Genomic DNA, 26,693 nt, shown 5'->3' on the forward strand with positions numbered 1-26,693 from the left:
CATGAACAGAAATCCTAGTGGTTTTTTCATTTGTTTCTAGGTATGTGGAGTTTTATTCGAGAATGCAATGTATAACTTACTCAGAATAATCTGGAAGTTGCTCTTCACCTCTTGAGCCTACTAAGGTAAGTAATACCTAAATTTAAATGAAACACAAAAACATACTAACATTCTGTCTCTTAGCTCTCAAGCATCTGTTTTTGCATTGGATGTTACCAACTTTGTTCTGAATCCTCCATAATTTCAACCTGCCCCGATTTATTCCAGCACCCTAGAAGAAATGGGCAAATTACAGGGCCTTATTATTGGTATTTACTCTGCCTAGATTATGCGATCGGGTTTGAACCAATTTCCTAGTTAATGTCTCTCCCTCTGATCCAAAACACACATAGGTTGAGCCCCTATGAAATAAATTGCAGACATTTAACTATTTTTGACCTACAAGAACAATAATTATTTATATTCACCCATAGTTTAATACATCTTTTCTTTTTTCTTTAAGTAATCTCTACACCCAGCATGGGGCTCAAACTCATGAATCTGAGATCAAGAGTCACATGCTCTACCGACTGAGCCAGCGAGGTGCCCCGATACATTTTCTTAATATTTTCCATTCCTCCTATTATTAAAAGAAAATGCTGGTCTTATGCTTTTGAACTTCACTAAGTAACTGAACTAATGAATGACTCACTGACAAGTATTTCTAACAAGCTTTTGAACCCCAGGATTGCAGGGTGCCCATGTCACTTATGTGTGACTTAACCACACATATTTACACATACATTCTGTATCCATCACTCCTAAAGCCAAATTTAGTATGCATCTGTCCATTCTTTTCTTAGCTGCACGCATGCATGCACACACACACACATACACACAAAGGCAGATCAGTGCCACAGAAAGACAAGTGAAAGAATTCATTTTTTCTTGAAACTCATTCACCACAAAGCAAATATGAGAGGTCTCAAATACGGAAAATGGCTGTCATGTTTTACCTTCACTGTCAAAGGTAAACAAAATGGCACATACACTCTACTAGGTCTGACACACCACTCTCACATCCTTTTAAATCACTGAATTGTGGAAGGAGAGCGTGATTCCTATTTTCCCATGAGTTCCCCTTTCTATCAGACCAAGCTGAATAAAATGGTGTGGATTAAGTGTGTTCGCTTTTCCCAATCCCATGCTATTTCTATATTTAATAAACAAGCAAAAAAACTCCCCTCACCCATCTGTCCTGCTCTCCTAGAGATGAATTTGGCCTCCTTTGCTAAAATTACAAAACATCAAACAATTCAAAACAGCATGCCCTGGAAAATGTGAGAAAATTCTTAGTATTCCAAATTCTATAACTTGAGACAAGGTTAGCCACCTAAAATGCCTTAAAAATAGGAATTGCAAAGAAAGCAAACATTACATGACAATTCTGAGACTTTAAACTGTTTCATAAAGGCCCCAAGGGTATGGGAAATCCTAAAATGATCTCATATGTAGTCACATGTCACTGCTTACCGGGAAATAACACTCCACATTCCAAATAGATTAAATTCCTAACCTGTTTATATGCTCTATTCTAATTATGTTCCACTCTGAAGAACTCTTTATTAGCTAACCACTATACAGACTGAAATCTCACTATAAAACATGTGTACGTCCTACAACACGGAAGACTACCCCTTTAAATCATCACCTACAGAATCAGAATGTTGAAGCATGTTGTGGATGGGTCTTCTGGTTCTGAGAGTATCGGAGAATCATTAAAATCCTGAAGACTGTTTTTCTTTAAAGACTCATTAGGGCACAATTTAGCATTAAGCATTTATTAAAACACGTAACAAGACAAAGGTTGTATTCAGTTTTAAAAATGAACAGAAAAGCTTTGGCCTTTTTCATTTACATTAAGTGCAAGCCATCGGTACGGATTATGGTATTCTGCTGAAGCCTCAGCACCCTGACAGAGCCCTTACTGCAACGCAGAAGATACTTTTCTTTAAAGGGTTCAGTACGTGGGAGGGACCATGTTAGGCAGCTAAAATATTTATTATCTCATGTACTCTTCACCATAAGGTGCTTAACTCTTAAGAGTTGTGAGAATGCCTCCCAGAATTGCTTCTCAATTTCATACCGCTTTGAAAATACATTTCTGGGGGTAGGGCCCCAGCATTGGTACATTTTTAAAAGCTCATCAGGGGATTCTGATGCAAAACCACAACCTAGAATCACTGTCATATTTAAAAGCAGCAGGATCTTAACTCAAAAATAATCCTCAGCAGCACAGCTGACCCTCTCCAATACACCATAAACTCTGCAAGGGCCTTGAGAAACTCTCCAACAGGCTTCCCTCACATCCTGGGTTTCCACCTTCTACTGACCTCCTGCTGTCACAATGTCCCACAGAACTACAAACATCAAGCAAAACAAGGAAGCAAACAACCTGACACTCCTTTTTCTGAAAAATTGCGAATACCTTTTGTTTTGGGTCAAGCAGCGTGTATGAATAGTAGGGGTGCTTTGGAGCAGAAATTTTCTCATTTCTCTACACAGAACTGTGTTCACTTAGACAGAATTTGCTACTTGCAGGATATAAATATGTGGGGTATCAACGAGACAGCAGCCAGAAAGAGTTTAGCTAAATTGTCCGAGCAATTAATCAAAATGGAAGTGTAACTCCCATCATTTGAACCTCCCCTCCGAAGCCAAAATAAAATGCCAAGATTACTTTCAGTATTTTCAACAATGTACTTATTTTCAAAGTGTTCTTTAAGAAGTGCTTCATAGCCAGGGGTGGGAGGAAGGGGGGAGGGGGTGCCCTGAGTGGCTCAGTAGGTTAAGCATCCAATTCTTGACTTCAGTCAGCTCAGGTCATTGTGAGATAAAGCCCCTTGTGGGGCTCCATGCTGTTTGGGATTCTCGCTCTCCCTCTGCCCCTACCCTGCTAGTGCTCTCTCTCAAAATAAAGGGGTGCCTGGCTGGCTCAGTCAGGAGAGCAGGCAACTCTAGATCTCAGGATTGTTGAGTTCAAGCCCCATGGTGGGTGTAGAGATGACTTAGAAATAAAAGCTTAAAAAAAAAAGTGCTCCACATATTTTCCCATAGTTTTCTTGGTTACAACGTATGTGAAATAGGGGAATTCAATTATGAACAGTTCATTTAAGAACAGAAATAAGGTGAATCTTTAGTTATACACTGACCCAACTAATTAATAAGCCACAACACACTATATTATCTGTGTGCTTTTCATGCTTTACCCTCTGGCTTTTAAAATTCTATCAAGTATTTCCATGAAGTTTCATAGTCCCCCCCAACATGGCAAAAGCACCCATGACATTAGTTAGTAAATTCCTAATTAAACAAGAACCCAGTTCAAATCCTTTCCATAATAAAGTTCTCTGGCGTGAATTTCAATCCAAATTTTTAATATTTAGGGCACCACCAAATTCCACCATTCAACAGTACCTAGTGCAACAAATCAAGAGACATGCACTTACCTGATCTAAGAATTCTTGGGGGCAGGCTTCCCACACAGTTGCACAATATAAATTGTAAAAATTGTTAACACGATACATATAAGAAAATAAAAGTTGTTGGTTCAAGATTAACTCCTATATATACAGAGTCAAAGTCCAAAACCTATGGAACAGGGGCACCAGGTTTGTTGAGCATGTGACTGTTGATCTCAGGGTCATGAGTTCAAGCTCCATATTGGGTGTAGAGATTATATAAAATAAATAAAACTTAAAAAAAAAAATCTATTGAACACCTTTCTTTGGGGAAGCTCACTCACCATAAAAATGGATATATATAAAAAAAAGACCATATTACAGCAGTGGTAGGGTGAACTAAGTGAATGACAAGGCAGGAAAGGGAACAATGGGGACTTGACCCAAAAAGGCCACATTGGTGAGGAGGGGTGGGAATTGTTTGAGAACCAATATGGAAGAACACAATGAAAAGGTATCAGACCTATTCTCTAGTCCTAGTTTCATAATCATCTCTGGACCTCTGCTTCTTCAGTTCTAAAACAGGGGTTACAATTAGGTAATCTAAATCTTTCCAGCTCTAATATTCTGTTCATTGGTTCTATAGCTGTATCCTTCCCCATATTTGAATTTAAAAACTGTGGTACCCTGCGTATTTAAAGCTTTAAGAGTGGATACATGTAAATACCTTCTGTCCCTCAACATTCTCAAGAACAAAGACTCTGTTTTGGGTTAGGGAATATTTACTCATCAGCATGAGAGTCAGAATGGTTAAGTGATTGGGGGAACCTGGGAGTGGCTCAGCCCTTTAAGCTTGATTTCAGCTCATGGTTTGTGAGATCCAGCCTTACATCATCTGGCTCTACACAGGGCAGAGCCCGCATGGGATTCTCTCCCTCCCTCTCTCAAAATAAACAAACATTTAAAAAAAGAAAAGAAAAGAAAAGAAAAAGGGTAAACTGAGTGATTTATCAGCAGAGTTAGCAAAATCACCGTTTTTTCCTAGCTGCATGTACTAACCCATTCTGCCAGGTAGTGTTACACAGAACTCGACTTGGGAGTAAATCCACATCATGACCCGATTTTTGCTAGTAAAGTTGCAGATTTGGAACTAAGCTTACTAAACAAAGGGGCTGAAACATCAGTTGCTAGTCATTTATACACTTTGTTATTCTTTGTTTTGCACCTGTCTGTCAGGAATGCAGTGTAGCTTTAGTTCTTCCTTGAAATGTTACTTCTAGCAGGCCTACTCATTTCAGGGCTTTTTCTAAGCTTCAACTTTTCTACTTAATATTCTTCAGAATAAAGAAAACAGCTCATTTTAAACAAGAAGTTTATTTAAACAACGAGACGTTTGACTTGAAGGGAAAACTATCTAGGATTCATTTCTTTTAGAGTAATTTATCCCTACTTAAAGACAGATTGCCCTACATGTAACAGCTACGTACAAAAAAGTTATAAAATTGTCCTTGGTTTTACAATGATAAATGAAAAACATTAAAATTCTCCAATCGAACAAGGTATGCAAGGATTTTTATGTTGTTCTTTTTTTGTTAAACAGTGAGAGCAAAATAACTTACTGGAATATAAAGATAAGAGCTGAATGAGCATGCCACTAATGGAGAAAGGGGGTATTTTCACAGAACCAGTATTTTTCCCCATCCCATCTCCATTTGATGTCGGTCAAAACATACCATTGGCCATTTAGTTAAAAAAAAAATGCAAAATGCTTGCGCACATACACAGTTACTTTATGTACAATAAAGGAATGGGGAAGGGGAAAATGAAAGAATAGAGAAAACTATACTGTAGTAGTCAGGATGTGGTGGAACCAAATTGCGGTTTTCTAATTGAGAATGTCTTCTTGGTCTGGAGGAACAGAGTTCTGGAGTAAAGTAGCAGGTTCCCTTTTTAGTAGACACCTCCTGTCTGCTGCTGGAACACATCAATTGTATCTTCATCCTCCATTTCCAACTAGCATGAAAGAGATAAAACAAAAAAAAAAACACAAATGGAGGGTCACTGATTATCAGCTCTTAAATCTGTAACTATCAGACTTAAGTACCCTGAAAAACTACACAAGTTCCACCCAATTCCAGTGTTCGTTATTTTAAACCCCTAGCTTAATGTAGCATCAGGCTTGGGTTTAAATTAATCTTTCACTTGGTCTTCTTTATTTCAGTATAGAAAACTTAGTTTTTAAGTGAAAAAGCTACGTCCAGGAGTTAAATCACCTCACTTTTAATTACTGAAAATTCAGGTCATGATCTCATGGTTTGTGGGATCAATCCCCGCATCAGGCTCTGCTGCCAGTGCGGAGGGATGCTGCTTGGGATTCTCTCTCTTCCTCTCTGTCCTTCCCCTGCTTGCATGAGCACACTCTCTTTCAAAATAAATAAACAAACATTAGAAAAAAAAACTCAAAGAAATACAGTACACTCTTACATGAAAAGCACACAGTTGTTATTAAAAAATAGGTTTATATGTGTAGAAATGGAACTATTCCTAAGATCTAGTATTGCATTAAAAACAAATATAAAAAGTAAGCAGCAAAAGTGGTTATAGTATTATATTTGTTTTCAAAAGTGTGTGTGCGCGCAAGTGCGCATGAGTGCATACCACGAATATATATCCTCACATATGCACAAAGCACAGTGGTTGTCTCTGTGCAGCAAGGGAAGGTTATGGCAAGAAAAAACTTAACAAAAAACTAATTTAAATTTTAAAATGCTATTCACAAACTAAGTTTTGTAAGGCTCACTACCCACCCATTGTACATAAAACAACCATGTTTAGAGTGGAAAGGTATTGGTACCTATGGCAGTGCTGTAAAAGAAATAATCTTTGTTATTGGTTTATTATGCTGATAATTACCTTTGAAAAATACTTTCTAAAAACTGGTAATTTTGGAAATAAAACAAGAACCCTGGGTACATAAACACAAGAAAGGGAATCATTTCTAACACAGTTCAAATATACTAAAAGTAAGGGTATAGCATTAAAATGTTAATGACTAAGCCTCAATCCCCTCTTTGTAAAGTGAAACAGCATTCAGTTGTAAGAATTAAATGAGTCAAAGAAAGTTAAGTATTTAAACAGAATGGTGGGCACATAATTATATTACTATTAAAACTGGTCATTAAGATGTTCTAATTTTTCACAGTTCTGCTACTTAGTACTGGGAGAATAATTCTAAAATGAATCAATTTCATTCTACAGTGAATTCAATCTCAAATACTATAATGAGTTCAATTCCAAATTCAATTTGAAGATTTTACAATGCAGTTGTGCAAAAATCCTCCTCACAGTTAATATTTGCAGCTAGCACTGTAGAAACAAGAACCTTTTTTACGGTGGTGGGCGAGAGCATCAAAAGACAGAAAATACATTCTCGACATCAGAGTTTAGCATAATGGGTTTTTATTCTTTTTAAACCATGAAAACATGTCTTCAGCCTATCCACTGAAATAAAACTCCTGGGATGTTAAATTTCATGGTGAAACTTGAAATGCCTTCAAAGGATAAAAGACTTTTTCCTGTCTCTCATTCACCAACAGAATTCAGCTCCTCCTTGTGGCTACATACTATAATTGCTTCTTAGAGACTCCCCAAGTGAAATTAAGATATTCTTCCCTCAAGTACAACTTAGACATTTCAAATTTTTGAAGTTTATCAACAAAACCACAACCAGGGTGGGCTACTTCACTCATACCATATTTATTACTTGCTAGTTTTTATGGAGTGATAAAAACAAATTCAAAAGTAGAAGAGCTCCAACTTAAGTTTCTATCAAAATATTCTTTCCCCAAACTAGAAGCCTTAAGTAGAACCTCAGAGGGTAAAAGGAAACAAAGACAAAGAGCTTCTGCCACGGAAGACAGCCCAGCTGATCCCTGACAAAGCGAAAGAACTGAGGTGATATGTAGAGAGATTAAAGGATCAGACTGTGTCACCTTTTGCAGAAGGCTTTGGAAAGCCACTTATTATCAAGAACCCAACACTGGTCGAGCTAAGCCATCGAGAGACTTGCAGTTAGGAGCCCAAAGATGCCTTTAGTTGACAAGGACAGGTCAAAGAGAATTCAGCATGAGAAGTTAAAATGGCCAGGATCGACAGCCAACCAATCACCTGTGGGGGAGCCTGGAGAATCATCAAGAACTGCAGCAATGAAAACAACATTCTGAATTATTTGCTCCGAATAATGCTGGCAATAGGGAGGAATGGATTAAAGCAACCAAATGACCTATTAGTTTACAAAATGATAATTGCATATTAAAAACCTCTGACATCTCCTGAGAAAATACTAACATTAATATTCCTATTATTTTCCCTTCTGTGCCCCTTTGGTCATATTTTACATAGTTTTGAACTCTGGCGAAGAACTATACTGCAATGTCTCAAAGTTCACAAATTAACAAACAAGACTGTTGAGCAAATTACAAACCACACTGACTTTTCTAGCTAGCACAAAGAGATTTTTTTTTTACCTGTGCAGGTGTGTCTGTTTCATTGATTGGCTGCCCATCAAATCGGAATCTGATCTGCCTCATTGACAAACCCTACAAGAGAGTTTAAAAACAGTAAGAATGCAAAGAAAACAGTAAAAACTGAAACCATATGCATATTTAGCCACAAATATATTAAAAGAGGGACCCAAATAAATAATCAATACATTAACATTTCTATGTGGGTAAAAAGATTTGGTAGGATTTTCACTTTCTTTGAACCATGTTTGTTTTTCTTTGGAAAAGTGATCTTTTTTAAAAAAAAGGTCTTTTTAAAAAAGCTGTTTTGCTTTTGAGATCCAAGCTTGGATATATCATATACCTTGAGTCAAACAGTACATATAAATGAGTTAGAAAGATATTGAAAAGAAATTTAAAGTTAACAGATACAGCAACATTCTTCCATCCATGTTAAAGAGCTCTCCAAATGGGGGGGAAAACACCCTTCATAATGAAAACTGGAATTCACCTAAGTAAGTGTAAAGATTAAGTTTGCCTTAAAGCCACTTTACCTTCATTTCTATCCAAACAGCTCCTATCGCTAAGCAAAAGTAACCTGTGTCCCAACCCAGCACCATGCTAGAGACACCACAGGAATTCAACAAGTTTTTACCCTCGGGCAGGCAGGACATTCCCACTAGAACTGTCCTAAAATCATTCATAAGCACACAAGCTTGGAACTATGGAATAGTTCAAAAGAAACACCTGCTTTGTAAATTCCATTTTAGTATTTACCCAGACCAACAATTACTATTTGTCAACCTCACTACAAAGTAAGCTCCAAGAGGGACAAGAACCTAAGACTGTCTTGGTTATACTGTATTCCTCGCACATAGTTGGTACTCACAGGTGTAAGTTACTGATGGAATAAAATGGATGAAATGCAATATCATGATTCGTTTTACCATGATTTGTTTTATTTAAAAGTACACCTAAAACTAAGTTAAGGAGTAGCTTCATTACAAAAAGAGAATGTAAAATTTATATTACTAGAGTTTAGCTTCAAGAAATTTTTATGTTTTTAAGGAGATAAATGAGCCTGAGCATGCCCCTTCTGCAAAGCAGATTCCGATGTTGTACTCATCATTACCTACCTGACACAGGGGTAGGAAGAAGGGGAAAGGAGCAAAAGCAGCAAAGCTGTTGGGAACTGCAGCCAAATGAAGATAGGAAAATAAACTATCTTTGGAGATATGTATGGAGATACTATGTGTACATATTAACTGGAAAAATAGCATAGGAAGCATCCTACAAAAAAAAAAAAATCACTCCTGTATCATACTCAAATTACAAACTGTAATTATTGTTACACAGAACACTCTGCTTTAATTTACTTAAGAAAAAATTAAACTGAATTCCTAGGACTAGAATACTGAAACAAAGTGCTCAATAAATACTTAGAGGACACTTGTATTCCTTTAACAAGGATTCACTATATCTGTCTTTAAAACTACTTCTAACATGAAGATCATGTTACTTTCCTTTACAAACCCTGGTCTTTGACACTAACACTTTCAGACTAGCCTGTCTTAAGGAATACAAGCAATTCCCAGACCAGATAAGGGATATCCATAACCTTAATTCATTTCTCATGACATCCAAATTTAATTTGTAATTATGCAAAGCAACCAAGAATTAAATGCCAAGCCATTAAGTACTAATTACATATTTGCAAACACTCCATTGAAAACCCATTACTTTAATAAAATACTAAGCCATATGCTGGATCTTTCCTCTACTACATCTACTAGTACGGTCCTAGGTCAATGGCATGGCCGTTCAAAACAAGGGGGGCTGGGGGGAGCACAGTCCAGAACACACATCGTATTCCTTCATGCTTTTCCTTATCAATAAAAGCTTTTATTTCGCCACAGATCAAAAACCAAAACCCAGGAAACTTGCCTTTCCAATTCCATAAATGACGTCAACTCAAACAATGAATTTATGTTAAACCAGTATTTGGGTTCCACTTCTGAATAAATCGTATCTCTGAGCTTTGGCTTCAGAGATGTGCCACAGAAGAGCTGTGTGAGGTTATCTCTTTGGATCCCCATTTCTTCATTTCACAAAAATGAACTGGAATAAACCAATGAATCAATCTATGCTCTCTGAAAGTCACAGTAAATGCACACTAGAATGAAGTAGTATGCTCTCAGCAGAAGGCTACACGGTGACAAGTGGGCAAACTCTAATTCTTCATGTGAATAGAAAACTTCTTCACAATCAACCTCTGGAGACAGTTTGAATGTCCTCTATCATTTTACAAGCATTTACTGAACACGTTCTATAAACCAGGTACTGGTCTAAGCTCTAAAGAAATAGTAAACAAGAAGACCCCATGCTCATGAAGCTTACATTTTAGTGCAGAGACAAATATACATCAATGCAAAAAACAGCTGAGAGGACCAAGTGATGGGAGCAGAGACACTCTGAATTAATCAGAAAAGTCTCCCAGGTTAGTGACTGAGCAAGAGTGGAATAAAATGGTTGAGGGCTTGGCACTATCCAACACAAACACAATGTGGCAGCTCTTTCTGCCCAAAAGGTCCTGTCCCTGTGCTTTAATTACAACCACCTTTTTGCACCGGGGGATATGGATGGATGGATGGATGGATGGATGGATGGATACATGTGTATATGCGCCACATATGCAATTTTAAAATTCCCAACTGCCACATTAAAATCAGGTAAATATTGTTTTAACTCGACATACTCAAAATCCTATTATTTTAGCATGTAACTAACATCTGAAAAGGTGAGTACTTTTACTTTTTTCTCCACTATGAGTTTTCAAAATCTGACATATACTGTGCACTATACAACACATATTAATTTGGACTAGCCATGTTTCAGGTGGTAAAGTCACATGTGGCTTGTGACAGCACACTGTTGAGTTTTGAACAGCACAGGTTTCAGTAGAGAACAGAATTTGTTGGTGGATTTTATTATAGGAGTTATGAAGCATCATCAGGATGATCCCAAGTGTCTGACCTCCCACCTAGATGCTCAGTTTGAGATGCCTATTAGACATCTACTACAACTCCTCCAAAGATCTGAGGCCAAATGAGTTCAGCAGAAAGTATGAGCATTCAATTAATCTGGATAAGAAATCCTTACTCAAGAATCCTCAACTGTCAAAAAACCAAACCAAACCAAAACAAAACCTTTAGCTATGCAAATTAGGTTGCATAAATATTTTAGACTTTTGAAAGGCTCTATCTACACTTAAAAAGCAAGTAATCAGGGGCACCTGGGTGGCTCAGAGTCAGAGCATCCCACTCTTGATTTCGGCTCAGGTCATGATCTCATGGTTCATGGGATCAAACCACTCCCATTCTCTCTCTCTCCTTCTCTCTGCCCCTCTCCCACCTGCTCATACTCTAAATAAATACATTAACTTAAAAAAAGAGGGGCGCCTGGGTGGCGCAGTCGGTTAAGCGTCAGACTTCAGCCAGGTCACGATCTCAGGGTCCGTGAGTTCGAGCCCTGCGTCAGGCTCTGGGCTGATGGCTCAGAGCCTGGAGCCTGTTTCCGATTCTCTGTCTCCCTCTCTCTCTGCCCCTCCCCCGTTCATGCTCTGTCTCTCTCTGTCCCAAAAATAAAAAATAAACGTTGAAAAAAAAAATTTAAAAAAAAAAAAAAAAAAAAAAAAAAAGAGAGGGGAGTAGAGAATCAGCCCAATTAGGTGATACTTCTTCAACTCCCTCCTTCTTAGAATGAGAGAAATAAACATTTGAAAAGTAAACAGGAATCTTGTTTCAGTCAAAACTCTGAGGTTATTCTCAACTTAAAAGGAAATTGAGAACAAATCTTTTCAAATTCTTCCTGGATCATATCTTTAAATCATATCTGCATTCTAAGTGATATGCAGAATTACATTTTTTATGGATTACCAATGCTTCTTTTTCCCATACTGCAAACTGAGTGGCCCCAAGTTTAGTCAACTTAAACCTAACTGAAAAAATTCACAAAAAACTTTATTTACATGAGTAATACACTAAATTTAACATACCAGGAAAACCCAAAAGCTCTTGATTGACCAGCTAACTCAATCTCATAGATCTCTTATAAAGACAATCTGCAACACAGGATGTGCTCTGTGTCTTTGTTTTTCTGGCACATAGTATAATGCCCTGGCACATGGTAAGTATCTGGTAAATATCAGGTAAGCAAAAAAAACTCTTTTGAGGCCCTAACAGGAAATACAGGAAGTCTTAAATATGAACATTTTAGGATGAAGAATCAATAGATATGTATAATAAAATATTAATAGTTAAATCTAGGTGGTGAGCACATGAGCATTCAATGTATTTTCAACTGTGCACTACGTTGGGAGTTTTCATATTAAGTGTTGGAAAGTATGACCATCTAAAACCTAAAATTTATCGGGCATCTGGGTGGCTCAGTTAGGCAACTGACTTCAACTGGGGTCATGATCTCACGGTTCATGGGTTTGAGCTGCATAGGGCTCTCTGCTGTTGGCATGGAGCCACTTCAGATCCTCTGTGCCCCCCCTTCTGTGCCCCTCCCCCAGTTGTCCCCCCATAAATAATATAATATAAAATAAAATAAAACCTAAAATTTAGTAACGAGAAAAAATATGCAAAGAATTTTGTTGAAAACCACTAAATCTATGCATGCTTCTATTTTGCAAATGGTGTGCTCCGTAAAAGTTCTACAAGATGATTACCTTTTAAAATCCCCCTCTAACCTGAGGGGGCACTAGTGTTCAAATATGTTAAGATGCTAGAGCAAAAATTCTTTAGCACAACTAGTAAGTACATATTTACTAGTTGTTTAAGGGGATTTCACCAAAATTCTTCAAACAAGAGTACACTAAAAACTCTGTCTTTCCAGGGAGCTGTAAAATTAATTTATATGGTGAAGATAAAAGCATTATAAGCACATTCTCACTATAAATTATTATAAATACACCAGACATAAAATAAAGCTTCAATCTCAAAAAGAAGTTTATTTTCAGTTTCTTCCAAATGCCCTTAGATCTCATGGAGGAAGTCCAACTATGAGCTCAAACTCAACCTCTCAACTTCTGTAGGTTTAAATCTTACTCTATTTTGAGCCTATTTTTAGGACAATTTGCAATGCTGACAACTGATTTTAGTCTAAAAGAATGGTTTTCCCAACTTTTACATGTTACGTATTCAGGGTTGAATAAAAAAATACTTCTTCCAGGTTATTGTTGAATTAACTGATCTAGGTACCAGAGTTTTTGTTATACTTGCAAAAGTCATCTTTAAAGTTGCCTCTGTATTGTTACAGACTCAACCTCACTAAAGGAAGCTTCTTTGTTTTAAACCCGGCATTCAACTCACAGCATCTATTCATTACTTCCTCTTTTTGCTGTCTATTTACTAATTCCTGAGTAAAATGCAAATGTCCCTATAACATAGGAATGTTTTTGTCTGACTCAGGAGGTTAACTTTCTTTCTTGACCTCTACTATTAAAAAAATATAACAATTTTATATGGTTCAGGAAAACTGCAATGTTGCTAAACTCACAATTTAACTTTATTTCCAAACTGGTTTAAATGCTCAAAATAGTTTTGACACCACACAAATTTTAAATAGACTTAAAAAAAAAAAAAAAAAAAAGAGAGCCTGACAAGAAATTTTATCAAGTTCATCCTTATTTTCTTATAAAAGTAAAATCACATCCCTTCGGGAACTAATCGCATGTTGTCATAATTTGATGCATTCTGGCACAGTACTAGAATCATAGAGCATATTAGCCAAACCATTCTAAGGATTTTCACGAAGCATCAACATACCAAGGGTATGATAAAATTGATATGTTAAGTATATAAGTGCATTCATTCAACCAAAGAAGTCTATTATAACATTATGCCAGTCTAGTATCTACTCTCAAAAAAAATAAGGTTTTTTTTAAAAACACGTTTTATGGGAAGTGCATATGTCATTTCCTCACCTGTCGTTCACAATAGGCTTTCATTAGTTTACTAAGTGGTGTATGCCTCTTAATCTTAAACTGCACCACAGAACCATCCTGCCCCGCCACCTTCAAATTAATATGATCGTTGTTCTCAGTCTTGACTCCTTCCTGTTGAAAGAAAAATAAAAGTGTAATTTGGAAAATGTGAAAAACAAACACCTTTTAAAGTAGCAGCAGCCCAACTTGCTTCAGTAATCAACAGGTTTCTCATTCTGTATGATAAAAGAGCATACAGCTGTTTTCGGCCGCTGAAATCAATCTGAAAGATGAAAAATCCTGGAGCAACGACATTAAATAGCTGTCATAGAAACAGAAAAGAAGCTTTAACATGTAATACCATCAGCGATAACAATCGATTTTTACAGATGGGTCCCACTCAAGAACTCTTAAATCTGAATTTTCTAAAAGAGCATATTTTGCATCTCTCTCAAAATATGTGTTTGCCCCGAAAAGATTAAAAATAAGTGTCTTTTCCCTTTATAAAGTGCTTTAAGTACCGAATGCAAGGATAAAAATCTAGAACTTGCAACTAATAACTCATTACAACTCTCCTGTTAAAAAGTTACAAACTCTGTTTAGGAACTTAAATCTCAACTACATTAAAAAAACCTAACTGATGAATACCCGTCGGTTCTCTCTTCAAGCAGCGGTAATAACTTAGAACCACTATTAATGTTCGCCTCTATGAGCAGCCTCATTTTTGTTTATTTTCAGTCAGAGCTCTTACTCTCCCCTCCCCTTTGTTGTCATGGGTCAAATGCAGTTTTCTTGCAACTCTTCCTTGTAAATTTCGACCCTACCTGAAGTTCACCAAAATCAAGAGTAGATGGAAATCTGTAGCCCCCAAATCACTTCAGAAAGGAAGGGGGATGGGGTGTCACAAAACAAATCAAACGAAAGTGCCGTGTGCCAGGAAGAAGTGTGCCCTAGTCCTCACGGAAAGAACCTCCCGGTGCCTCAAAACCCGCGTTAAAAAGTTAAGCCCTACCAAGTCTTTCTGCTCGCACATCTGCCTCCCAACTTCTCGAAACCGCATGGTCTCCGCAGGTTAGGGGTTATCTGGCACGCAGGGAAATGCCCCTGCCCTGACCCCCTGGGGACCCTGAGGCCATCAAAGTGGGAAACACTCCCCGGGAGTCCCCCAAACCCCGGCCACTCGCGACGGCCGGATGGGGAACCCATCGACAGTCCATTGATTCGCCCCGAGCCCTCACCGGGCCAGCGCAGCCCGGGGCAGGGGTCCCCAGATGCCGGCTACCCCCTCCCCTGAGGGGGAAGCCCCGGGCCGAGGGAACTCCCCGCCACCGCGAAGGCGGCAACACCCGCCGCGGCCCGGCGCGGGGTCCGCGGAGGGTGGGGACACCGCGCGCCCTAACGCCCCTCCGCACGCGCGCCCGGCCGGCCGGGCCCGACGAGCCCCGCTCGCGGCCGGTGGGCCCGCGGGCGTCCGCGATCCGCCCGCCCAACTCGCGCCCGGCGCGCACTCCGAGGCGGCCGGGGGCGGGGGAGGGCGGCGGGGCCTCCTCCGGCGCGGGAGGGAGGAAGAGGGGAGGGAGGAAAATGGCGCGGAGCGCCCGGGCCTGAGCCGCGGCCAGCCCCGTGGGGGGCCCAGGAAGGCGCGGGGAGCCCGTGGCGGGCTCGGGCCGGACCCTAGCCCGCGCCGTGACCCCGACCGCGCGGCGAGGCGAGGAGGCCGGCGCCGAGCTCACCTTGGGCTTTTCGTCGGCCATGGCGAGCGCCGGAGTCTCCTCAGCTGCCGCTTCACAAAAGAGGTACCAGGTCCGCACCGAACGAGCACACAAGCAGCACCAGGAGCGGCAGAAGAAGGAGGCGGCAGCGGTGGAGGAGGGAGAGGGCGCGCGCACGTCGTGCGCTCCCTCCCCCCACCCTGCGTGCGCGAGCACGAGCCGCCGGGGCTTCCCATTGGTTGCCAGCTCGCGGGAGCGCGCAACGCTTACATAACCACCCCCACCCCCCGCCTCGCACCGCCCCGGCCTGGGCCCGGCGCCCGCCAGGCCGGCGGGAAGAGGCGCGGACACGCGCACCCGGCCCGCCGCGGGGGCGCGCCTGGCTCTGGGCGGGGCTGTATTGTCCTCCTTCTGTGGTGGAGCTTAATCAAAATGGCTTCCAGCTGGTCCTCGGTGGGGACAAGGAGGCTTGAGGCCTAGACGTGAGACTCAGGCCGGGGAAGGCAGACTGACTAGAGGAGAAAGGGGGAGCCTAAGTCAAAGCCCTGGCATGAGGTTCTGGAAAAAACCCTCTTGTTTAGTGGCCTAAATGCAGCTTTCCACACGGTTGTGGGAACATCATACTTACTCAGCCTCTCATCCTTTGAATTTTAAAGCTTCAGCCTCAGCCCGCTTCCCACCAGTCTCCTGCCTCAGTGCGGTGCCTACTTGTGTCTTGCTGGTAAACCCGTACTTCGCTAGCAGAGGAAAGATGTTCACCTTACAAACCCCTTATTCATGGCCTGGCTCCCAGCCTCCAAGAGGAAACAGGATCCGTCCGAGAACTACCCCATATCGAGCTTCCAAACCAATCAGTCAAGTTAAAAAAGAAGTAGGTCCCTCCTGTCTTAAGAACAAACAATCCAGACTCCAGTGCAGTGGATACCTCCCGCTCCTCTAGGTAGGCTTTATTGATTATTTCCTTGGTCCCTATGCTTTCTTCCGTTCCTCCCTTAGCATAGAAAAAGACTCTCCCTCGATTCTATTTCCTTCTTAAGTTACCACCAAATCTCGCTCCATTCTTGGCCAAACATCTTGAAAAACTGTCCATGCCAGCTGCCTCCACTCCCTCACCTCCCACTCACTCCTCAATCCACAGCAATCTGGTGCTGTCCCCGGAGCTCCACTGAAACTGCTCTCTGCAAGGTCACCACAGACTTATGTGCTGAATCCAGTGTGCTTCCCAGTTTCTCACCCCTCTGAATTCCCTCCCTGTGACTTTGGGCTGTTGACTCTAGCCTGTCCTTGATCCCACTGCCATTTTTTGTTTCCTCCTCAGACCTTCCCTTAAATGTTCCTTGCATCGTGCTTTAGATCCTTTTATCATTCCGTTGTCTCTCCTGGGATGATTTCACCTACTTCTATTACCATTGATTAGCTAATGATTCTCAAATAATGTGTTTCTAACCTAGATCTTGTTCTCAGCTTCCAAGCTATAAATCCAATTGACCTCTGAACATCTCCACTTGGATGTCCCAGAGGCACCTCAAACTCAGCAAATCTCAATTAAAATTCCCCACTTCACTTTCCCTCTTTGAGTTCTTAGTTCACTGAATGGCACACCAATACAACTGTTGTTCCTCCAAGCCAGAAAGCCAGGGAGCATCCTTGACTCCTGGCTCTTCTTCTCCCTGGCCCCTCCCCCTGCAATGGATCTCTGAGTCTTGTCGATTCCATTTGACAAATATCTAGCAAAGGTAGCTACTTCTCTTTAACCTATGTCTGGTCTCTGGGCTAGTCTACATTTGCTGGGCTTCCAGCTGATCCTCTGTGGGGAAGAAGAAGCTTAAGGCCCTACTAGACGTAAGACAGGCCAAGGAAGGCAGATTGATCAGGGGAAGCAGGGGAAGCCCAAATTCAAATCAGCTTATGCCAAGGCTACTGCGATAGCCTCTTGTTTTTTTGCTGTTGTTACAGTAAGGTATGTCCCTCTTGTGTCTGAATATGTGAATGGATCAGAATCACCTAGAGTACTGTTTTTTGTTTGTTGGTATTTTTGTTTTTAAGTAGGCTTCATGTCCAGTGCAGAACCCAATGCATGGCTTGAGGTCGCGACCCTGAGATCAAGACCTGAGCTGAGATCAAGAGTTGGACGCTTAACTGACTGAACCACCCAGGTGCCCGTTTTTTGTTTTTTGTTTTGTTTTGTTTTGTTTTAAGCAAGCTCTATGCCCAACGTGGGGCTTGAACTCATGTGCCTGAGATCAAGAGTTGCATGCTCTCTACCAACTGAACCAGCTGGGTGCCCCTAGGGTACTGGTTTAATGCATTTTCTCGGAAAAATAAAATAAAATAAATGCATATTCTCAGGCAGTGTAGCTCTGGAACCACCCCCCCCCCTTTTTTTTTTGACAAGCTTCCCTGGTGATTCTTCACACACTGACCTGAGAACCACAAGCCATTCTAAAATAAAAACAAAATAAAAGAAGTTTCTGCCACTCCTTGGTTCAGTGGCAATCCTCTGCCTTATGGTGTAAAGTCCAAAAGTCTTATAAGACCTACAAAGCCCTTTGAAAGCTAATCCATGCTGACCATTCTAGCTTTCTCATCATTTCCTCCTGGAAAGTCTCTGCTTCGGTCATATTGAATTACCCAGGGTTCCTAAATGTGCGCTCTCTACCATCTCTAATACCACTGTAGGTATTCAAAGACTCACTGAATGAGTAAATATATTAAAGCTATCACTATGTGTAGGGTCCTATGCTAGGCATTGGGAAAAGTCCCTCACTGAAATAACTTATAATCAATCGGGGGGTGGGGGTGGGGGGGAGTTGGTGGTGGGTAGGAGATACACAAGAAGTGAAAGGGGAAGAGAATCAACTGCTGTGTGTTAGGCACTGAGGGGGACTTTAATAATATTAGCTCATTTTCTCCTTACACACAGTTACAAAAAAGGTGTGGTATTTATTTGCTACTGAGGGTCAAAGAGTTAGGTAACTTGCCCAATATCAGACAGTTGGCAAGTAGCGTTGATTGAGCTTCTATGGTATGCTTGGGAAAGAACATGCCGGGTGTTATGCCAAGTACTATAGAGAAAGAAAGAGAGATGCTATCCTTGGTCTGCTGAACCCAGGTCTTCTGTTGCCATTACATACCTTCCCAACCTTGTAAAACTGCAGAACCATCAAAGAGGAATAGGTCATGTTAAACTTACCCTTATTAATATATGAGGGCCTCCAATAATCAAATGACTGTTTAGTCCTTAGCTTTTGGGCGACAGGAGTATCTTACCATATCCTTCTTTTCCAAAGTTACGCTAAATTACAAAATCACCTTCAGGCAAAGGAGGATCTCCTTTAAAAAGTAGTTAAGGGGCGCCTGGGTGGCGCAGTCGGTTAAGCGTCCGACTTCAGCCAGGTCACGATCTCGCGGTCCGGGAGTTCGAGCCCCGCGTCGGGCTCTGGGCTGATGGCTCAGAGCCTGGAGCCTGTTTCTGATTCTGTGTCTCCCTCTCTCTCTGCCCCTCCCCTGTTCATGCTCTGTCTCTCTCTGTCCCAAAAATAAATAAACGTTGAAAAAAAAATTTAATAAAAAAATAAATAAATAAATAAAAAGTAGTTAAGCATATTCAAATGTGTGAGCAATATATATTCCAATGGCAGACTGGGATTGTGTGAGCTGAACCTAGGGGATCTACTGAAGTTATATACTGAGAATCTCTTTCCAATTCCCAAGGCGGGGGGTGGGGGGGGAAGGAATGTGAAAAGATAGAAATTTCCCAAAATAAAGTTTCTCCCTTCATCATGTTTATAGGGGTGGGAAGGAGATGGCTGTGCACTGGAAAAGGGTGCTTTAGAATAAGAAAGTAGAAGGGGTAGTAAATACAGAAAAGAAGAGCAATGGCAGATGTTAATGGAGTGATTATAACCTAGGGATTCTGTGCTAAGTTCTAGATCTTCAGGAAACCTCTATTATTATTATTATCCCCATTTTACAGATGAAGAAGAAAATGAGACGTAGAAAGTTTGGGCAACTTGATCACCCAGCTTGAAGTGGTAGAGCCAGAATCCTTTTGAACTTGGGCTTCCTGGCTCAGAGCCCAGTGCATAGTTAATGCAGGACCATATAACAGATCCCTATAGAAGGAAGAGAAAAAAACATGCAGAAAAAAAATCCTGGAGTAGTGCCAGGAGCACCAGTTAAGTTGTTTTGACTTAAATTTTTGTTTGGTTGTGTCCCGGCAGAATAAAATTTCCATGAAAGCAGAGACCTGTGTGCCTTGTTGGCAGTTTTATCCCCAACACCTTGCTTGCTCAGCTCCTGGGTCCTAAAGGATAAGAGAAGAAGAGAGGGAGGAGGAAGCTGTGTGGTGAGTGTTTTCACCATTAGTGGTTGAGTAGGAACTTGGTCAAGAAAGCCCTCTCCAGAAATCGAATTAAACATCAATAATTTGTGTAAGAGGGTAAGAAGAGGGTGACCTCAGGGTCAGCTGCCAAAGAAAAAGCACTATTCCTACAAGGGGTGGGAAAGCAAGAATCACAGAGAGTCTTGTTTGAGCTTTAAGTCTTTGCCAAAAACACCGAGAAACACATCACTGAATTTATAACAGACAACCAAAGTGTGTACTTTATACCATCAAATTTCCTTCACATTCTAACAAAGGTTAGTTGAGTACTTGAGCTATCTCTGTGAACACTGAATGTTTAATGCCTAAATACTGCAGGAAATCTGGAGGCAGAATGGTGATATTATAGAAAACTTCCAGCTTTCTATCTTTGCGTCATAGCAAAGATGGGACTCAAGATAGTGCCAGCAGTCAAAGCCAAGAACCTGCTATATTACACTTTAAATGTGTCAGCTGGGGTATAACTGTAGGGAAATATTGTCCCACTTCATAATACCATACATCACTGTTTAGTAATGTACATATTACACAAACATAACTTAGAGGATGGCCCTATAAGCTTTTTGAGGGCACGTATCACTGCTGTTCAACTTTGTAATCTCAGCAAGTAACAAAGTCCTGATAGCCAGGGATCAATAAATATTTACTGACTTATTGATGCAATAGTAACGTAATACTTGTCATGAGAACACCAAAAATGCCTAAATTGGGCTTCCTGAATGCAGCTTCTACACTGGAATTTCCTCTAATCCCATTAACACTCCAGTTCTACTTCTCTGTCCGTTACTGGATTCAAGCAGGGTCCAGTGACTTGAGGCTGTTTGTTTCATAAAATGAACAGAAGCAAGTTGAACAAAGCTTGTATTTCACAGTCATGCCAAATATAGATAATTTGTGTACCCTTCAAGCTCCTGTTTGTGATTGATCACTCTCAGCCTGAGGTGGAGAAGGTAACTGGAAGCTGGAAGGATGGTTCTCAAAGGGTGGTCCCCTGGGCGACAACATTACCTTCACTAGTGAATTTGGTAGAAATGCAAATACCTAGGGCCCACCCTAGACCTACTGAATTAGAAGCTCTGGAGATACAGCCCAGGAATCAGTGGTTTAACAAGCTCTCTAGATAATTCTGAAGTTTGCTGAAGTTTGCTGAAGCTGTGGTTGAGAGCCACAGAGTCAGAGCAACTTACACTCCGCCAATATTAAATTTGTCACATTCGTAATTTTATTTCTCAACTTGAAGTCTTATGTGGCCTGATAAACATTACTAGGGCTAGAAAGCAGGTGTTTTCATAAATATAGCCTTATTCATGTATTTGAATATACACAGTATATGTATACATGTATGTATTTAAAAGATTTTTTAAAAAATTTTAAGTTGATTTATTTATTTTGAGATAGAGACAGAGAAAGAGAGAGAATGAGCCAGAGGGAGAGACAGGAATGCCAAGCAGGCTCTGCACTGACAGTGCAGAGCCCAATGCAGGGCTCGAACTCACAGACCCATGAGATTATGACCTGAACTGAAATCAAGAGTCAGATGTTCAACCAACTGAGCCACCCAGATGCCCCTTAAGATTTTATCTCTATTTTAAAATTTTTAATTTTATTTCATTTTTAATTATTATTTTTTCTTTTTTTGTAATTTAACTTTATTTTTTATTTTTTTAAATTTACATCCAAATTAGTTAGTATATATTGAAGCAATGATTTCAGGAGTAGATTCCTTAATGCCCCTTACCCATTTAGCCCCTCCCCCTCCCACAACCCCTCCAGCAACCCTCAGTTTGTTCTCCATATTTATGAGTCTCTTTTGTTTTGTCCCTCTCCCTGTTTTTATATTGTTTTTGTTTCCCTTCCCTTATGTTCATCTGTTTTGTCTCTTAAAGTCCTCATATGAGTGAAGTCATATGATTTTTGTCTTTCTCTGACTAATTTCACTTAGCATAATACCCTCCAGTTCCATCCATGTAGTTGCAAATGGCAAGATTTCATTCTTTTTGATTGCCGAGTAATACTCCATTGTGTGTGTGTGTGTGTGTGTGTGTGTGTATGTGTGTGTGTGTGTGTGTGTGTATACATACATACACATATATACATATACATACACACACACACACACACACACACACACACACACCACATTTTCTTTATCCATTCATCCATCTATGGACATTTGGGCTCTTTCCATACTTTGGCTATTGTTGTAATTATTATTTTTTTAATGTTTATTTATTTTTCAGAGACAGACAGAATGTGAGCAGGGGAGGGGTAGAGAGAGAGGGAGACACAGAATTCAAAGCAGCTCCAGGCTCCGAGCTGTCAGCCCAGAGCCCAATGTGGGGCTAGAACTCACAAACTGTAAGATCATGACCTGAGCCAAAGTCAGATGCTTAACTGACTGAGCCACTCCGGCGCCCCTATTTTTATTTTTTAAATGTTTATTTATCTTGAGAGAGAGAGAGAGAGAGAGAGAGAGAGAGAGAGAGAGAACAAGCAGGGGAGGGGCAGAGAGAGACGGAGACAGAGAATCCCAAGCAAGGTCTGCACTGTCATCGCAGAGCCTGACACAGGGCTCAATCCCACAAACCATGAGATCATGACCTGAGCTGAAATCAAGAGTCAAATGCTTAGGGGCACCTGGGTGGCTAGGTCTGTAAGCATCTGACTTTGGCTCAGGTCATGATCTCACCGTTTATGAGTTCGAGCCCCACGTCAGGCTCTGTGCTGACAGCTGAGAGCCTGGAGTCTGCTTCAGATTCTGTATCTCCCTCTCTTTCTGCCCCTCTCCCACCTGTGCTTTCTCTCTCTCTCAAAAATAAATAAACATTAAAAGAATTAAAACAAGAGTCAAGTGCTTAACCAAATGAGCCACCCTGGTGCCTCAGGATTTTATTTTTAAATAATCTCTACATCCAACATGGGTCTCGAACTCATGACCCTGAGTTAAAGAGTCATGTGTTCCACTGACTGAGCCAGCCAGGACCCCTCTTTGCTAGTCTTTTTGTTTTCCTACATAAATATCGATACTTTGAATTTTTTACAAAATTTTCCTGAGTTTTAGCTTAAAAAATTTTTGCTACAGTTACCTTTTAATGATTGCATAAGCTTTTTCATACTGTGAGACATTTAAATTACTTCCTTTTGGGGGGGTCATTATTCAAAATGTACTTCTTGATTATTTCCTGGAATTACAATTATGGGTACAAAAAGGTGAACATTTTAAAAATTCTTGACTTTTCCATGTTTTTCATAGTTCTTTGAAATAGCTGAATAATCCCATTGCTATTATATTTTCTTAGCCATTCCTCTATGTGTGAACATATATACCAGTAATTCTTTGTTTTTAAAATTGTATTTATTTAAGTAATATCTACTCCCAACGAGGGGCTCAAACTCACAACCACAAGATGAAGAGTCGCATGCTCTTCCAATTGAGCCAGCCAGGCACCTCTATACCAGCAACCCTTAACAGAGGTGATTTTGTCTCCTAGGGGACATTGGGAATATAATATCTAGAGACATTTTCGGTCCTCACAATGGATGAGGGCTGTTATTGGCATCTAGTGGGTAGAAGCTGGGGATTCTGCTAAACATCCAGCAATGCAGAAGACATCTCTCACAACATAGATTTTGTGGCCCAAAATGTCAATAGCCTGGAGCTCGAGAAATCTTTGTTTTTGCATTATATATAGCACATACCAAAATTCATATACCTCTTTTGTTTTGGAATTATTTGAAATCAATTTTCAAGAGAGGACTTGCAGGGTCAAAGTGCATAAATATTGATAGGTCTCTTGATAATAGATGTCTACCTTGTTTTCCAAAATAGTTATGTCTCTTGAAATGATTATGTATTTCTTTCTCTGCAGGCTAGGGAGCATTATATGCCTCCACTTAGTACTTTACTACCTAGGTCACATCTCTAGCACAATTCTGGCTTGATCTGAGAATGATTCTTAGTTTGACTTTGGAGTGACTGAAAGTGATTTCTGGTTTGACTGTTGTGCAATATATATGTTTTGTTTTAGGAGGTTTTTATTTAATTCCAGAAATATTTTTATTTATTTATTTACTTACTTATTTGAGAGAGAGAGAGAGAGAGAACATGTGAACACAGGGGAGAGGCAGAGAGAGAGAGAGGAAGAGAGAGAAAATCTTTTTTTAAAATTTTTTTTTGTTTTGTTTATTTATTTTTGACAGAGACAGAGACAGAATGCGAGTGGGTTAGGGGCAGAGAGAGAGGGAGACACAGAAGCAGAAGCAGGCTCCAGGCTCTTAGCTGTCAGTACAGAGCCTGACGCAGGGCTTGAACTCACGAGCTGTGAGATCATGACCTGAGCCGAAGTCGGACGCTCAACTGACTGAGTCACCCAGGCGCCCCAAATCTTTTTTTTTAATGTTTATTTATTTTTGAGACAGAGAGAGACAGGACATGAGCGGAGGAGGGGGAGAGAGAGAGGGAGACTCAAAATCTGAAGCAGGCTCCAGGCTCTGAGCTGTCGGCACAGAACCTGATGCGGGGCTTGAACTGACGAGCTGTGAGATCATGACCTGAGTCGAAGTTGGACGCTCAACCAACTGAACCATCCAGGCGCCCTGAGAGAGAAAATCTGAAGCAGGCTTCATATTCAGCATGGAGCCCAATGCAGGGCTTGATCTTATGACCATGAGATCATGACCTGAGTCAAAACCAAGAGGCAGACACTTAACAGACTAAGCCACCCAGGCACCCCTGATTCCAAAAATATTTTACTATCTTTCTCAGGTTCTGATATACCTCAGGTTGAAGTGTCTCTTGCATATTTCAAGACTCTTCAGAATAGATACAGGAATTCTAGAGTTCAACCAACCAATATAGGGAGAGGAAGAGCCTATGGAGAGCAAAGAAGACAAAAAGATTTGCATGCTGATTATTTAATTTGTTTTTCTAAAAGTACTCCTTTGGGATTATATGTAAGAAAAGGAGGATACATAAACTGTGTAACTGAAACCTCATTCTTGGAAGTATACTGAGAAGGATTAGAAGGAAGAAAAAGGTCCATACATACAATAATAATAGCTCCATTGGCTGTAGTTTTCTTAGGGGGGAAAAAAAGTAGGGGCACCTGGGTGGCACAGTCAGTCAAATGTCCAGCTCTTGTTTTGGCTCGGGTCATGATCTCAGGATTTGTGAAATTGAGCCCCACTCTGTGCTAACAGTGTGGAGCCTGCTTGGGACTCTCGCTCTCCCTCTCTCTCTCTGTCCCTCCCCCCCCAATAAATAAATAAACATTTTTTTAAAAAGTGGTTTTGGGGTGCCTGGGTGGCTCCGTCGGTTAAGCGTCCGACTTCGGCTCAGGTCATGATCTCACGGTCCATGAGTTCAAGCCCTGCGTCGGGCTCTGTGCTGACAGCTCGGAGCCTGGAGCCTGTTTCAGATTCTGTGTCTCCCTCTCTCTTTGACCCTCCCCTGTTCATTCTCTGTCTCTCTCTGTCTCAAAAATAAATAAACGTTAAAAAAAAATAAAAAAAAAAAAAACAAAGTGGTTTTGAATGATCGTGTAAAGTTGCTGGTGCATAGTGCACTTAGACTAAAAAATGTTTCCAATACTTTTTCCCCGTATTATCTAGCTCTAGGTCAGACAATTTCACTACTTTTATTATCTTCAAATGACAGCCTTTCTTTTTGAGATTTTTTTTTAATTTTTATTTTTAAGTAATCTCTACATCCAACATGGGGCTTGAACTTACAACTCTGAGGTCAAGAGTTGCATGCTCTACTGAGTGAGCCAGCCAGGTGCCCTTTCAAGTGACAGTCTTAAAATATCAAGAAACTGTAGTACTAAAATTCTCTAAGGTCTTTTGTCATTCAAATTATTTTTTTCCTCAGATCTCCTTTTGAAAGGGTTGATTTCCTTTTTGATCTTTCATCCTATTATTTTTTTTTCTTCTGCTAATCCTGTTCCCCAGAATAATTTTCTCTGAAAGAAATTAGGCATCTGTGTTGGGTTTTGTGCTGACAGCTCAGAGCCTGGAGCCTGCTTTGGATTCTGTATCTCCCTCTCTCTCTGCCTCTCTGTTGCTTGTGCTCTCTCTCTCTCAAAAATAAACATTAAAAAAAAAATGGGGGCACCTGGGTGGTTCAATTAGTTGAGGGTCCGACTTTGGCTCAGGTCATGATCTTGCAGTTTGTGGGTTTGAACCCCGCATCGGGCTCTGTGCTGACAGCTTAGAGCCTGGAGCCTGCTTTGGATTCTGTGTCTCCCTGTCTCTCTGCCCCTCCCCAGCTTGTGCTCTGTCCCTCTCTCTCTCTCTGAAAATTAAACATTTTTTAAAAATTAAAAAAAGAAGGAAATTAGGCATGTTTTCAGTTAAAAACTGATCTGCTACTGAATGTTTAATTTTAAACATTACAATGTTTTTAATATTTTTGAGAGAGAGAGAGAGAGAGAGGCAGGCAGAGAGATGGGGGGACAAAGGATGCAAAGAGGGCTCTGTGCTGACAGCAGAGAGTCTGATGCAGGGCTCGAACCCAGGAACTGTGAAATCATGACCTGAGCTGAAGTTGGATGCTTAACTGACTAAGTCACCCAGATACCCCAAGTTTTAAAAAAAAATTTTTTTTTATTTATTAAAATTTTTTAAAGTTTATTTATTTTGGATGAGAGAGAGAGAGAGAGAGAGAGA

General features: G+C 40.6%; 1 protein-coding gene and 1 long non-coding RNA gene across 2 annotated transcripts; one reads left to right on the forward strand and one right to left on the reverse strand.

Annotated features, from left to right (window-relative positions):
* Positions 1-8,879, forward strand: LOC147574530 (uncharacterized). Its single transcript, XR_015244298.1, has 2 exons — positions 1-125; positions 6,699-8,879. It is a non-coding gene; the product is annotated as an uncharacterized LOC147574530 (long non-coding RNA).
* Positions 4,796-15,823, reverse strand: SUMO2 (small ubiquitin like modifier 2). Its single transcript, XM_086688028.1, has 4 exons — positions 15,665-15,823; positions 13,932-14,063; positions 7,967-8,038; positions 4,796-5,453 (listed from the first exon to the last, which is right to left on the reverse strand). Exons 1-4 carry the CDS (start codon positions 15,683-15,685, stop codon positions 5,391-5,393), a joined length of 288 nt encoding a protein of 95 aa, XP_086544154.1. The 5' UTR covers positions 15,686-15,823; the 3' UTR covers positions 4,796-5,390.
* Positions 15,824-26,693: the final 10,870 nt, after the last annotated feature.

This window comes from Puma concolor, chromosome E1 (genome assembly GCF_028749965.1).
Source record: "Puma concolor isolate L17-30 chromosome E1, mPumCon1.1.hap2, whole genome shotgun sequence".
Classification (NCBI taxonomy): domain Eukaryota; kingdom Metazoa; phylum Chordata; class Mammalia; order Carnivora; family Felidae; genus Puma; species Puma concolor.

What these genes read in the sequence shown, in the direction of transcription:
- SUMO2 (XM_086688028.1), bottom strand. Translation starts at nt 15,685, where the DNA reads ATGGCCGACGAAAAGCCCAAG. An exon ending in AAGCCTATTGTGAACGACAG is followed by an intron (nt 8,039 to 13,931) that starts GTGAGGAAATGA and finishes ACTCTCTTGTAG; the next exon opens with GGTTTGTCAATGAGGCAGAT. An exon ending in AAACAGACACACCTGCACAG is followed by an intron (nt 5,454 to 7,966) that starts GTAAAAAAAAAA and finishes CTTTCATGCTAG; the next exon opens with TTGGAAATGGAGGATGAAGA.